The sequence below is a fragment of the Odontesthes bonariensis genome, chromosome 23, assembly GCF_027942865.1.
Source record: "Odontesthes bonariensis isolate fOdoBon6 chromosome 23, fOdoBon6.hap1, whole genome shotgun sequence".
Taxonomy (NCBI): Eukaryota; Metazoa; Chordata; class Actinopteri; order Atheriniformes; family Atherinopsidae; genus Odontesthes; species Odontesthes bonariensis.
Genome location: NC_134528.1, coordinates 15,972,300 through 15,988,100, shown reverse-complemented (window position 1 = coordinate 15,988,100; position 15,801 = coordinate 15,972,300). Strand labels below are relative to the sequence as shown.

Genomic DNA, 15,801 nt, shown 5'->3' with positions numbered 1-15,801 from the left:
ATAAATGCATCAAATACACACACACACACACACACAAGAGCTTTACAAACTAAAATAAAAATGCAGGAAACCATCCAAATTATTTTGAAATGATCAGTGCTGCGACCCTGTGATGTTCTAATGGTAAAAAAGGTTGGAGTATATAACAAGACAAGAAGGTGTAAACACATGAACGAGAAGACTATTTGCCTACTCTTTACAAACAGTTAAAGGTGGAAAAAATAAAAAATAAATGCAATTTTAAGGATGCCCTTTGATTCCCATTTATCTAAAAATAAAATAAAATAAAAATAACTTTATTTGACAAGATGTCAAATATTTGTCTTGTCTGGGGTATCTCCTGGAGTGAAAATAAATAGCCCAGTGTTGTAATAATATGAGGATTTCTTCCAATTTAGTTCAAAGGTGGATGAAATTTACTTCCAACAAAAGACAGCTTGTCTCAGTATTTACATTACTGGCTTATATCTAAATCAGAAAATAAAACAAAGTAGTTGGGGGTCATGTTACAAGCCTTCGAGGTAAACTTAAAAATACTTTTCTCACCCTTTGTTACCCGTTGTTGCTTATGAGAGTGCTGTTTGTGGAATCTGCACCTAAAATTCCTGTCTGGTGCTCTCAGATCACCTGGAAAGCACTACAGGGGTTACATTTCCTGAAGGACAGGTTGGAAAACACTGATCAGTGCTCGCTCAGGCCAAGCAGTAGTCGATGTGGGCCAGGAGCTCCCTGTGGCGACTGGTCGGATAGGGAGCCCGACACTTAGGACACTCCAAAAAACTCTCATCCAGGAGGTTGATGACTTTAGTTGGAGAAGTGGGGCCGTAAGGGTCATCAATAGTAAGACGCTCAAACTCAAGCTTATTGTACGAGCTAGGCTCTGAAAAGCGGGCATTTGGCTGCTTCTGAAACACAGTAGAAGACAGAACACACTAAGCATTTGTTTTTGGTTGCACAGAAAAGGGCACTGTAAGTTTTTGACACCAATCCTTCTAAAATGACCTTAAAGGGATATTTCCTTTTCTTCTAAAGTGGGATTGGGTGAGGAACTTATTATTAGTAGTAGTGTCGTAAGCAGCGGTCGGAGTGCGTCCAGCTTGGGGAAATCAGAAGCTTTTCTGACAGGCGAGCTAAAGCATAAAAGCTATCCACAAGTGGGCCACAAGAAGAAGATCAAATTCTTTCCATCTAAAACAACTCAAACCTCAAAAGCTATTTCAGTGCTGCATATGATTCGTTTTACATTGTGCCACTTTTGCAGCAGAGAGACGTTTACTTGGGAACCCTTTTGTTCAGCAAAGAAAATCCGTGTTGCTCCACATCATTACTTGCAGAGCTGAGTCCATTGTTGGGTCAGACTCGTGGGACAGCTTACTGCTGAGCGTTACTGTTGAAATTATTTAAAAAAAAGAAATAAAATTGTTCTTCCAGCTTTTTCCAAGCTGTTACAATGGAGTCATAAGATCCTGGTCACTGTGTAAAATTGACCATTTTCCCTTGGTGGACATATACCTCTGAAGGTTATGACTCATCACCTACAGTTAGCTGCCAACACGCCACTGGCTGCTTTGAGAAAAACACTGCATTTGCGAAGCTAATTTTCCAGATGAGAATTATGAATTCTTAGTACATACAGAAGTCTACTTCTAATTCTCACGTATTGGGTGAGCCATCAAAACCTTCATTCATATTAGATGTCGCCATCGTTGCTTCCGTTATCACTCATTTTTGTTGTCTCATACTTGTTCTGGGATTAGACCTGCAGAGCTGTCAGTCGCAGCCGATCAGCAGGACACAGTACAGGAAATTATGCGGAGCAACACAGATTTAGGACCATCCATCAACTCCTTAATTCTGACCGGTTTCCAGGTCCTTGCTGATTAAAAACATCACCACAGCATGATGATGCAACCACCATGTTTCACTGTGGGGGGAAGTGTTCATGGGATGATGAGGGCTGTTGGGTTTGTGTTTTGGTCTCATTTCACCAGAGGACCTTCTTATACAGGGTTGGTGCGTCCCCTTCTTTTGGTGAACTTTTATATAAGAAGTTCTTTATTTATTTATTTTTTTTATGGCCACTCTTCCACAAAACCTAGCTCTGTGGAGTGTACAGTTTATGGTGGCCCAATGGACAGATACCCCAGTCGTATAAACTGTTTTTTTGGTTTTTTTTTTTTTCCACAACTCAACCCTGATTCGTACAGACTTTTTTGGAGAGCTCTTTGGCCTCACCTTGTTAGCACCAGATCTTCATCGCAAAGAGGGTGAATACATATGCATTTACCACTTTTACAGGACTAGAATTTTCTTTTTTTAAAGTACGCCCCATATTTTGACCGTTGTCTGCTGCAGGCAAGACACTAAAACTACTCATAATTACATCACATAACCCTTCTTTAAAAAAAGAAAAAAAAAATCCCTCTAAGGAAGAGCCCAAATTTGCTTAACAAATCTAACTCGAAACATATGGCTGCGATGTATAATAAAATAAAAACTAAAAACTTACAGCAGACTCCAGTTTAGCAATCTGATCGCGGGCTTTGCGAAGCTCCTTCAGGACCTTATGCAACTGCTGCTGCGTAGTCTGACGATCAATTTTTTCATTCTCAAAGTCCTTGGCAGAGAGCTGGATCTTAGGAGAGGCAGTAATGTAAGTGGAGAGGACAAAAGGGAACTTTTTTCTTTTTCTTTAAAAAAAAAAACAAAACAAAGAAAACCAAAAAAACAGAATAACCTCTTAAATGAAAACGTGTTACCTGCTGTTCCAGCGCTGCGATCCTCCTGTGCTCTTCATTTTGGCTCAGAAGCGACTTTTGGAGCATATTTACCTGCGAAGACCAAAAAAACGCCATTTAGCTCTAACAAACCTGAAGTTTTATTTTAGCAATCCGTCATGCTCTTGCATTGTATTTACTCAAATAGAATTGATGATGGGTGACATTTCAATATGCAAACTTCTTTTAATGTGTTATGAAGAAATAACTTTCATCACATTAGTGAAGAGTAACTGAATAAACAGATAATAACGTGTCACCTGCAATAGAAGATCAGCAGATCTCTTTCTCTCCTCTTCCAATCTGGTGTCAACCGTCTCCAGTTCTGCCCTCAATCTGTCCGTCCGCTCCGACACCTTTCTTTCCTCATGCACTGCACGTCTGGATGTTTGTGTAATCCACATAAATACCAATAACGGTCATGCTTCCTCTTTATGGTTCTTAAACAACAATACAATAGTAGTTTATGAGGGTAAAGGGGGGAATATTACCTTCATAAACCTGTAGCAAATCTCCCATTTAACATAAAATTCAACATTTTACCACAGGTCTGTGTAGTTTCTTTGCTCAAGTCAGATTTATAGATCAACAGTGAAAACCTGTCGAGTTTCATTTCAGACACCACACCAGACTTGTTTTACCTGTTGCCAAGTTGCTCTGCCTGCAGTTGCATCTTGGCCTCGTCCAGCTCTTTGTTCCTCTCTTCGTACTTCCTCAGAAAGGCTGACAACTCACTGCACTTTTCCTCGTACTTCCTTTGCAGCACCAACAGCTCCTCCTGGACTCTGGCGACCTGCTCCTTTTGACACTGCAGCTCAGCCTGAGCTTTCAAGGTCTGCAGAGCCGATGAAAACAAATTGCAAAGCAGTTTACATTTTCTGTCTCCTCAGTTCTTCAATCGAGCGCTGCAGATCAATTATAAAGATGTCTGAATCCAAGGACTGCGGGCATTCAACTGCATACTGATTCGGTGATGTCTTTTGAACGGGCAGGAATGTCAATTAATCTGTTTGCACTTTTAGAAGGAGACTAAGGACAAGGTTTGTCTCTAATGTGCATACCGCAAGCCACAGCATACAGAATAAAGGCAAATCCAGGTAAGAGGGATACTTGCATACTTACGAAAAAAATTCGGTCAAATGAGTGAAATGACATGGAGTCTTTTAATTACTTACCTGTTCCTTCTGCACACTCAGCTCCAGTTGGGCTCTGGCAGACTGATCTTTTTGACTCTCCAGGTCTTTCTGCATCCCTGAAAGCAACCGGTCATAGCGGCTTTTCAGTTCAGATTCCTTTTCAGGACCTGGAGATTTTGTGGGAGCTGAAATGAGAATCAAATTAAATCTTTAAGCAATTTAATCAGTGACATTCAATTCATCTTTATAGAAGATTTAGATCATTTGCTGCCTTTCAGATCAGAGGAGATCATTTTTTCTGCATTACTAACAATCAATCTTGGGTGGATGTTACTCAAGAGGAGGGAGAGTGAGTGAAAGTAACTGGTTCTGTCTCAGTGCTCAAGTATCCTTGGGCAGGTTACTGAATCCCACATGGCTTCAATCGTGCTTCTCACTTATAAGTTGTTCCGGACAAATTCATTTATATTATCATTACCTGGTTAACCATTCATGTTTCAGCAAAAAAAAAAAACAAAACAAAACAAAACAAAAAAAACATACCTGCATCAAACAACATACCTTTCACTAACTTTCCCTCCTCGGTTTCATGCTGTCCGAACACATTGTGCAGTCTTTAATTGATTTGAACTTTAACAGAAAACATTCACACACTGTAAGATACTATGAGGATGTCAGATACTGTTACCCTTTGAACTGGCCTCTGCTTTGGTTTGCTGCTGCTCCAGCTCCAGTGTACGTGTAACAACAGACTGTACGTAGGCCTCTCTCTGCTGGTCGTAGACCAGCCACTGCTGGTTCTTCTCAAGAGCCTGGTGGTGAAATACACAACGCCCGCTGTACTCTTTCCATGTGGATGTTTAAATTCAAGAACAATCAAGTCATTGATGTTTTTACAGATATTAAATGATGATTAGGAATGTTTTGTCTCCTCTCGCCTGGACAAAAGCATAGAAAAATGAAATGCTTAAAAAAAAAAAAAAAAAAAAATCTTTAGCAGTCTCCAAAAAGTCTTCATGCTTTTTGAAAGATATGATGGGCCTTATAAACATAGCTATGGTACAAGCAAACAAAAGGAATGCCCACAGTTAAACTGCATACAAGCATGCAGAAACACTCACATCTCTCAGTTGATTTTGCACCAGTGCCAAGTCTGCAGGAGGTCCCTGTCCATTCTGAAGAGAAGAAATGTTTTTAAAGTCTACAAAATATTGTTGCCAGCATATAGCCTGGCTGACGCGTCCACAATCTCGATGAGATGGTGGTCTGGGAACTAGGTGTGCATTTTCTCGTATTTGAGGCGTGGTTTACGAATGCCTAGAGCCGTTTATTGGGCGCTACGAATGTCTATCAAATGACGTCAGGTTCTTCCCATGCTGCTTTGTGCGCGATTCATAGCCAATTGTATCACTTATACCAGATGACGACAGAAATTCGACGAGGAAGAAGAAAAAAAAGGAAAATAAAAGTAAACTTGCGCTCTAAGCTACTTAAATTAACAACAAAGTAGGCCTATATGCTATATTCTACATGAATTTTTATGTTGTAGAGTTGTGAATTTATTTTGATAATGGAGAAATTGAGCAGCCTTGCTTTGTTGTCTACAGTAGCAGATCAACCCTCATCTTACTTTGAAGCTCCCAGCTCCCAGAAGTGACGTCAACGAAGCTTTAGCAGCAGAAAAGCTATCAGGCTTGTGTTGATGATAATAATAAACTCCTGGACTATGTACAAACTTCCAAATGCATCGTTTTGTGAGTACAGACCATATTTGTACTACTGTAGAAGTTTGGTGTCATTGCATGTGATTTTAGTGTGGTAATTTTGGAGATGCTGCCAGGGTCTGTTAGCGCTTGTACTAAGCTATTCGGGATAACTCAGTAACTCAACTGATGTTCAGCCAATATCGGAAAAACTTAGGGTGGGCTACTTGGCTGGATGTCACGGTTCAAATGACCCTAGGGTGAATCTACTCCGAAACACTTTCTAAGGCTGCATCGAACGGTAACGTTGTGTCTGCTGTCATGTTGGATTAACACTCTACAAGCTTCGGTGTAGCGCATAGACGTCGTCATCGTCTTGCTGCCCCCCCGTTCTGTGATTGGTTCCCAAACTCTGGCAAAAATAAGGGCGGTGGTTTCCAGGCTGACTTTGCAGTGAGAATGAAATCGAGCGCAAAGCAGCATGGGAATTCCCAGGCTAGCCAGCATATATAAATAAGAAAATATGTGTCATGTATGAGAAAGCAGTGTGCAGCTGCTTGCAGCTTTTGCGCCTTTAAAAAAAAAATTTAAATCACACATTGAGATCAATCTTTTGACTTTAATTTCAGTCAACACAGTTGGGCAAATAGTAAATGATGGCCATTTTAAGATTCTTCATATTAAGTTGTTCTAGCTTTATGTTGTACACTTCTCAGGAGAAAATCACAGAGACATAAAACTGCAGTTATGTCACGGGCTCAGAGTTCCACACAGGCTTGCTGTTTTAAATCATTCAACACAATTTTGAATAATGCATGAAAAACACACTTGCCAGTGTGCAAGCGGTCAGTCTTTGCACTACATTTCAAAGACTTGGCCACATGACTCAGGGCACAAACCCTAGAGTCAGCTCCATAACACCCATCCCTAAAGGACTTTCACTCAATTCACAGTTATGCCACATTAACTCAGAGTTCTTTGTGTCCGATCAAAGCAAAGCCTTTAACTTGAGCTTGTCAACTTTCTTAGATGAAATTAAATGTACACCCATAAGCTAAAACTATTGACAGCGTTTGAGCACCTAGGAGGGAGGAGGGAAATGCTGGTGGGTTAGCTGAGTCAAGCTAAGTTATTAAAAAGCAGAATGTTTCAGTAAAATCAAATGATTACATTTTCAAAAACTTGCAGCAGAAGCTAAATGATATGTTTGATATATCGCAGACAGATCCTTTCTTCCAATTTTAGGACAGCATTTGAAGTTGATCAGTTTCATGTCTGAATGAGGATGCTGAAGTGGTGACTGCAGTCAGCAACATTTAACACTCAACAGCATACGGTTGCATTACAGAGGAATATGAATGTTTCCGAGAATGCCTAAAACTGCAATACCTAGAGACAAAAATCATCTTCCAAGGACACACTGACAATTTGCTGCTAATAAACATCTGACATCACTCCTGTGCTGCGTGTCCATGTAACAGGAAGTAATCTCCAATCTGACGCAGATGGCAAACAATGCTCACATACAGGGGCTCTCTGTCACTGTCAAAGATTTGTCTGAAAGAGGCTGACAGGAACATGACGGCAACACTAACCCGTATCTGAGTGAGACAACAGAATGACTCAACCAGGATGTTACGTACCCCATAACTAATAAGCACTACAGTCCTATCCATTAATATCTCTGATTTGGACTTTAGTGCTTTCCATCCTTGGGTGTAAAAATAGATATGAAATAAACAAGCAAAGAACATCTGTATTCAAAGACAGCATTTCAAGCACTCGACCGTAGAGCAACAAAAAAAGCCTGGATCCTCTCCATTATCCCCACTTTGATTCCTTCAAACTCTCACTCTTTTAGCTCCGGCCTCCAGTGATGCATCAACAATGGGAGCAGAGAAATTCAATAACAGTTTGTTGCACGAGTGCATATGGCCTTGACTTTTACTTAATTTATTTAATTCTAATCAAAACAGCAGGGAATCTCTAACAGTTTAATAAAGAAAAAAAAGTTAAACAGATAAAGTTTTTTTCTTGTAAAAAAATATATAAATTTTTATTTTTTTAAAAAGGCTCCAAAAGATTTATTTGATCCATAAAGGTCTTCAGTTGAAAGGCAAGTGGCAACTACAGATCCATCAAAGGTTGGTCACAGATTACTATATCTAATCAGTAAGCAGTGCACTCTTGCCCTTGTAACGACATGAATGTACTAAAAATGAGGACTATAAGAGAAAAAAAAACAAACGTATATTCCCATTTGCAAGGTTTAATTTTGACCCATGTATTACTGGGAATTTAACTTTCATCATGAACATTTCTGTTCTCATGTGTCTATGCATGAAATATCTTTTAACTTATCTAGACTGTTGCTTGTTTTTAAATTCATTTAAATGATTTTATTTGTTTCTCTTTATATTCTTTTATGTATTTTTAATGCTTCTTACACTCCCTGCTGCAATGTTTTATTTTATGTAAAGCACTTTGAATTGTTTGTACAGGAAATGTGCTATATAAATAAATTTGATTTGATTTGATGACAAATTGTTAAGAATGCCTCAAGGAAAAGGTGACATCAGCAGCTTAGGAAAACAGATTAAATACTTCCACCTGGTGGACAAATGTAGAGCTGCAACTGCACTCCCAGACAAACTTCAATCTTTTTTTTAAAAACTTACAATAAACCTACTGAAAAGAATCTGATGAAAATCTACAATAAAACGCAACACGACCCAGCCTTGTGATATCAGCTATGATTCATGTGCTTGTTGCTTTAAAACACATCTCTGTGCTGTGAAGCACAAAAGCCAATTCATTCCACAAACAGAATTTGATCTGTTAAAAATATTACCGTTCCAAAGACGTGTGCTTAAAGAAGCTGCAGTTTGGATGTAAAGCGAAAACTTGCACGAGGTGGATATAATAGAACAAAGCTGTTGCAGTATTTCGTTCTAGTCCAACAGGGGGAAATATGCTGTAGGAGGGGGCATATAAATACTCAGCCGACTCTGCTCTCCAATGCTTTCTGACAAAAGGTAACCTTTCCCCCATCAAGACTGGCCCCTCATTTCCTTCATTTCTTCACATTTTGATAGTAATGTACTCATAATATCCCTGAATTATTCAAATATAATTAAAGGCATAATGTTTTTATGACCTGTACCAGCACAAGAGTGCAGCCAGACACTATTTAAATAAACTACATCATTTGAGGTGTACTGACTTCCAATAAGGCAACAGATCATGTGTAAAAAGAGGCCGAGGCTGAGGCTGAGCCCTCCCCATCTTTTTTCACAGACTAATTAGAGCATCTTGACAGGTACAAAGGCTGTGAGGTCATCCTACCACCACCTGCGTTTCCAGGGACTGGCATCGAGCAGAAACGGTGGCCAGCTTGTTTTTCAGATTCTCCGTCTCCTGTGACAAGTTCTGGAACAGCGCGTCTTTTTGCTCAGCCTCTTTCCTCCGTTGCTCCAGCTGGGCCTGCAGCGATGCTACCACCTGAAATGCACGACAAAATGAAAAACTGCAACTTAAGTGGCCTCTATAACGACTGAGTCAAACCTGAGTCTTTTCAGCCTTTGTTTAAGCAGAGGCAATTTGCTGAGAAAATTTGTTTTCATGTCTTCCACACAATTATCCTCATCACATAATTGACGCTACATGGCTGGAAGTCTGGTAGCATAGCCCAGTTAGCACCTCTGTTGATGAAACTTAATGAGGAGGAGGCAAGCGTGATTAATGTCTGGGCAAAACAAAATGCTGATTTTCAATGTGTCAACATGTCATCTTCGAGTTTAGCCCCCTGCCATTCTGACTAGACTAAATTAGAGAGCCATATCTGCAACAATAGAAGAGAGATTACAAAAGGATAAGCAACAACCGTAAATATTTAGCATGAATTCTTACACCAGTGTCAAACAGTAACAGTAAGTCATGGATGCTAATACATAGACACACCCACTACTGACAGTTTATAAATGTCAAGTGAACACCACATAACACCATGCATTGGTATGCACCTGCTGCTGGTTGTCTAAGCTTCAGTTTGCTGAGCTGCTGTCAAAATGGGATAGAAGTTATTTCCCCCTCAACTGTTTGTGGCAGCTCATTGGGATTCTAGTGAGACCCCCCCTCCCCTCTCTCTCTCTCTCTCTCTGACAGTTGTCTGCTGCCAGCGATACATACGCCACTGACACAATGCCAAGAGTGCAACAAATTTTCACAAGTTGAAGAGCAGTCTCGAAGACACTGCTGTGGGTACCTCATTCTGAGCACGTGCCCTTGTTTACAGTGGACTTCTTGATGGATAGTTGACTATATATGTGACATTTAACCATATATTCCTGCAGAGAGGTGTCAGTGTTTGTACCTCTCCTCCTTTAGCTGACAGCTGCTGTCTCAGAGCTTCCAGTTCATGCTCTTTAACCAGTAGCTGCTGATTGTTCCTCTCTCGCAGCGTCTCGAGGGAAATAATCCTCTAAGAAACAAACAAAACAAATCATGACGTCCAAAACAAATCATGACATACAAAACGCAACAAAACAGCCAGAAGGAACTGCGATTCCTTGATGTAAGGGTGAACACTTCATTTACCTCCAGCAGCTTGCTTTTGTCTGAGTCGGGTGGTTTGATGTGTCGCTTGGCCAGTTCATCGATCTTTCTCCTCAGGTGAGCGTTCTCCTTCCTGACCCTCTCCAGCTCCGCCTCAGCCTTGGAGGCAGAGCTGCTGGATTTGAAACCCAACTTGGAAACTATGGTCTCTTTGGCACCTTTAGATGCCATGGCTTTCTTTGATGCTATTGAAAATGTAAGTTGGAGTGCTCTAAACAGACAAGCAATTTTAATGAGTGAGCGTTTTGATCTCAAGTTCACCAGAGGGTGCTCTGTTTCAATCAAAATCGGAATAGTTTTGGCAGTATTAATACATTAGCTGTGATGAAAGTGGTACTGAACACTGATATACATTTGGGCAAAATTGTTAAACAGTTTGTAGGAGCTACTTGAGCTACTTACTTGAGCTAGTTTTACCGAAAATAACATATGCCCATGGAGCCAAACATGAGCCTATATCTGTATGTAGGCCCGGGTCTGGTTGCTGAAACTAAAACTCAGGTCACCACATATTCCGTTGTCGGTCCGGATGCAACTAAATATGCTCAACCCGAACAGGTCAAAATCTCCACACCCAAAACCAGAACAGAGACCATTCATTTCCTCATATTCCTCACCTTAAGTGTTTGCTATATCATGAAATGACCTACTCGCTTTAAACGGTTAGAAAAAAAATAATGCGTACATTATTAAAAATGTGAAATTCAATGAGAAGAAAAAATGACAGCCCACTGGCGTGGCACAAGGTATTTCCCCGTATCTGTCTTTTTAAACTAGCAAAACTAAATTGATGCCATAAACATAACCTAACATGCCAATTACCCAAGTTGAAGTGCACAACGAAACTTCTTGACACAGATAATTAAAAGATATACAACACTCACAGACAAAGAGAGCTGCAGTTAGCCACTGAAACTAGCCTGTGTGCGTCGAGACCGTTGTTATCCACAACACTTTCATTTCCTGAAGTTTGAATTGCAGCGCGGTGACGTCATGTCCGTGATGTAGTGCGAGGGTTCGTTTTCTTTTACTACCGGGCTGTGCCGACATACATTTTCAGGCGGGGCAATGGAGTTAGTGCGTAAAAAAATGGGTTTTAAAAAAAAATATCCTCTGTCTGCAGGAAAAATTTAAACCAATTTAATTAAATTGTATGTTACCTTATGCATGATTAATTAGAGTAGAATCGTAGCATTATCTTTTGGTCCTAAATTTGGTGCAGCGGGCTGTCCGTTCACGAAATTAAGCAATCCACCTAGCGCAGTTGAATGCGCTACCAGAACTGGCTTGTCTTGTTTCTGTCTTGGTAACAACATTTTACAGCCCTTCAAATCCAACCTTTAAAGCCATGTAATATTGACACGTTATTTTGTAGAAGCGCTTACTTTGCTGTGACACAACGAATTCAGCGACCCTTTATTTATGAATGATTACCAGAGACTGAGATCATTTCATGCACATGTTCTTAGTGTTTCACCAAGTAGGCTTTCTCGGACACATTATTGGGATTTTTCATTGACTGACCAGTAACTGATTTGTATTTGTCGTAGGCCTACTGTTAAAGCAAAAGAGCGAAAACCCTCTCAATATAAACAATTCAACCAGACTATTAAGAAAATCAAGCCCTGTTGAAACCAATAATAACGTTTATTATGTTGAGTATGAGCATTAGTCACAGGCATTGCAACATGCTCCAACATTGATCAGCTGTACTACCAAAAAGCTTTCAGAGGCAGGCGGTGCAGTACCATTTGAAATAATAGTAACAGAGGCATTCATTTAGCTATTTGCAATTTCAAACACCACAGATTAATTCAAAATACAATCTTCAGTGAGCTAAAAAAGCAAGCTGTCTGGGTCTTTTCAGCCTGCATCGTGCACGTCAGTGTGGATGTTATTGATATACAACGATGCCACGCGGGCAACAAAGGATCAGGACATGACATGACATGCTGCAAATTAAATACATAATGGGAGAATTTAATGAAATATACAAGCTGAAGTGAAGCTTCTCTGGGACTGTGGAGCATCACTCATCGCGTGATGCTCTGCACAAAAAGCAAATAATTGAGAGTGCTAGAAAAAAGAAGATTTAAAATGTATGTTTACATGTTAGTCTGACCAAAATCATATGAAACTGAAGCCCTCAAAGATTGATCAACACATATTGATAATGACGTTGAGGATCAAGTCACTCCTGCATGGATACTCTAAACAAGACTCAAATGGGCCTACATAGATAGGTAGATAAAACTTTGTGACATTTCAATTGTCTGTCACATGCTTCAAAGATGAATCTTTTTACAGTAAAGAGTAAGTGCATATTAATATAGTCAGGGGAAAGAAAATTAGGAATGAGAGCTCTAAAATGCTTTATCTATTTGTCCTAGACAGCTATTAGTTCTAAGTGGAACCAAATATACCGAAAATATGTCTCATTTCTCCAGTCACTCACTGTTCGCTTGCTCTCAGTTTGGGCCTCTTTTTAATCTATTTCAAACAGAGAAATCAGAGAGCTCTCCATATGAACTCAATCTATTCTCACCCCAAACTTTTGTTAAACTCAATTCATACATCTCATGCTGACCTCAAACAGAGCAAATCAAGAGCACTCTGCATGCACTCACTGTGTTCTCATCAAGACTCAAATTAATCTTTTTTTTTTTTTTTTTAAACCTTTGACTCCTGTATGTCTTTTGCTAACTATTGGAGACTTTTTTATGTGGAAGGTCTATTAATTTGAAACTTTAGGATTAACTGAGATTGGTTTAACAGTGACTACACGGCAGTATAAGTTATGGTTTCAAATCACCGTAACATAAAAAGATAAAAAATTATATATCTTTTCTAAAAACCGCTGTATTTGAGGGTTGATTATGGAATTGAGCCCAAAATATACTAGATATATAACCCTATAACTCTAACCCTCTCCTTATGCACTATGAACAAAATTTATTTCACACCAGTAAACATTGCTATGAGTTCTACTGCTGTCGTTCTTCGATTAGATTTCACCAGTCGTTCACCACTATCCATCCGATTTCTACACTTGCTTATCCAATTTTGCTGCCACTGGGCGAGAGGCAGGGTACACCCTGGACAGGTCTCCAGTCCATCACAGGACGACATAGAGACAAACAACCATCTACACTCACAGTCACTCTTAGGGTCAATTTGGAGTCACAAATTGACCTGACATGGATGGGAGCCAGAGCATCCTGAGAGAACCCACGCATACACAGGGAGAACATGCAAACTCCAGAACTACAGAAATCTTAGCCATGCTTTGAACCAGGAACCCTCTTGCTGTGAGGCGACAGTGCTATTCTAATCCTAACTCACTGCATTAGTTTGGGTTTAAACAACTTGTTGCCATCTGAAACTATTAATTACCACAGTACTTTCCCAACTTTCCTTACATATCTATAAAGTTAATTCCACCTGGTGATTTTTTCTTTTATCTATGTACGGTAAAGTAAATACTGAAATATATAAAACAAAAAATTTCATTCAGTTGTCGCTTGGGGTGACAGGATTAAATTGTAAGTCATGTGGGTACCCAAAAACTCCAAGCAGGTGTGTGGGTCAACACAAGATCTTTTTCAGGTGGGGTTACAGTATTAAAGTAATTCTGCTATTGCTAATTTTGTGGTCAAAATGATATGACTGAGCCAAGTTTAGTAAGGCATCTCATTAACTGCTCAAGCGTGACTCTTATTGCTAAATGTCCCGTCGCTCTCTTTTCTGATAGTGAATATTAGGAGAAACGTATCAGAAACAAATCAGAAAAAATAGAAACTAAAATGAGGCCGAAGTGAGAATCACACATTGGCCTCCCAAACAAGCACATTTTTCCTCTGGGAATTCCCAATAAAGCTGCTCTCATTTCTTTTCTGTTCCTTTTGTCACATGGCTAAACACATCAGATATTGTGACTGAAAAGCAACCAATTAAGACTGCATGTCAGCTTGCACTCACTTCATGCATTTCCATGACAACTTCCTAAAGAGAAACTTTGAGAAACTCAGATTGTCTCAAACACAGTCCAGTCTGTTGGGCAATTCCCCTCCTGTTCATGAACACTGGGATGAGGACTGTGGTCCCATTAAATGGCCCAGGTCAAACTCAAATAGTAGCTTAACTCAGCTGTGCATGTAACTGTTCTGATTGTGCACATCTGCAGATATTGGTGTGCTACTTGAAACACACACTAGAAGTGAAGTAGACAGATGGATTAGATAGAGTCTGTGATAGAGCACGATAACAAGACACAACAACTGGAGTAAGTGGCAAACTAGGCAACAAGCTAATGTCAGAGACGGTGATGGATGGTTAATGTTTAATCTCTGCCTCTGCCTTGCCTGCCTGGCCTAGCTGTTTACACACTGGAAAGTTAAAAGTTGTCACATTGTCTCTTATTCTAAAAGCCACCCCTATGAAACCTCTCCAAAATGATTTGCTGTGTGCCAGTCACATAGCTGGGTGCAAAGAGATCAGCCCAGAGAATTTAGATGGGGATCTGAGTAAAGAATTTGGGGATGTCATAATCTCAACAGATCTCCAATGGAAATGGTCCTATAGGTCTTTGTTCATATCCATCAATGCGACTCATAACAGCATCCTGTATAAGCGGAACAGGAAAAAATGCAAATAATATGGGCATTTTTACACCAAAACGCCATTCTCAAGCCTTTTCTTAAAGAAGATGAAAAGACTCTGAAAGGAGGAAGGAGGAGGAGGGGGAAATGAAGGGGTTGGTGGCCGCCGTTCAACTTAGCTCCATGGAAATTTGTGTGATGTGAGATGAAGATCAACATATGTTCTGTTCATAAATGGTAAAGGGAGTGTACTTGGATTGCATTTTTCTAGACTGGCTGATCACTCAAAGCGCTTTCACCCTTTCACTCACACACTCATACAGCACATCTTAGTACATATACAGGCTACACAGTGCTTTCTTTGAAAGTTGGTTTCGAAGAAACCCCCCCCATAACATGAAAACACTTATCACCTCTAGGTTGGGTTTAGACCATAACATTACATCAGTAGGATTAAAAAAACAATCATGGTCAGAGCTAAGATATAATCTTTTTCCAACATGATCGTCATGGATGTCGTTTTACTGGTTGCTTCATGTAAACACAACACGTGACGTTACAATGAAACAATATCACTTCCTTTTTAGCTTTAGGTGATAACGTCACTTGATTTGTGTAACAGTAAGTTTTCCGCTTATATATACGAGATCAGTTAGTAGTCTTTGTACTATTTTCAATTAGATATAGGGTTTAAATGTTGAATACATGTGAATACATTCTGTTTTACTATTGTTTTACACATCATCCCAACTTTTTTTGCAAATGCTAATGCACATCTGAGTTTTGCTTAATATACCAGTCAGCATCCAGGCATTGGAATTATTTCACTTTTTACACCTCAGAAACCTGGTCAGAAAATACTTTTAGTAAAAACGTTGATGGCGTAGCCTTGAAGTCTTTTAAAGTAGGAGTTCCAGTGTTTTGTCAGTTTTATTAATTAGTCATCTCACTCTTGTCAAGAGCTGTGTTTTTG

At 39.7% G+C, this 15,801-nt stretch overlaps 1 protein-coding gene across 1 annotated transcript in view; it reads right to left on the bottom strand.

The window, feature by feature from the left end:
- Positions 1 to 11,182, bottom strand: part of pde6c (phosphodiesterase 6C, cGMP-specific, cone, alpha prime) — a 30,584-nt gene extending 19,402 nt beyond the window's left edge. The window contains exons 1-10 of the mRNA XM_075457715.1: positions 11,115 to 11,182; positions 10,213 to 10,441; positions 9,989 to 10,096; positions 8,962 to 9,117; positions 5,035 to 5,088; positions 4,602 to 4,725; positions 3,953 to 4,080; positions 3,419 to 3,612; positions 3,038 to 3,158; positions 2,760 to 2,831 (exon numbers count right to left, since the gene is read on the bottom strand). Coding sequence (XP_075313830.1) covers positions 2,760 to 2,831; positions 3,038 to 3,158; positions 3,419 to 3,612; positions 3,953 to 4,080; positions 4,602 to 4,725; positions 5,035 to 5,088; positions 8,962 to 9,117; positions 9,989 to 10,096; positions 10,213 to 10,401 — 1,146 coding nt within the window. The 5' untranslated portion in view covers positions 10,402 to 10,441; positions 11,115 to 11,182. The remainder of the gene's footprint in view (positions 1 to 2,759; positions 2,832 to 3,037; positions 3,159 to 3,418; positions 3,613 to 3,952; positions 4,081 to 4,601; positions 4,726 to 5,034; positions 5,089 to 8,961; positions 9,118 to 9,988; positions 10,097 to 10,212; positions 10,442 to 11,114) is intronic.
- Positions 11,183 to 15,801: the final 4,619 nt, after the last annotated feature.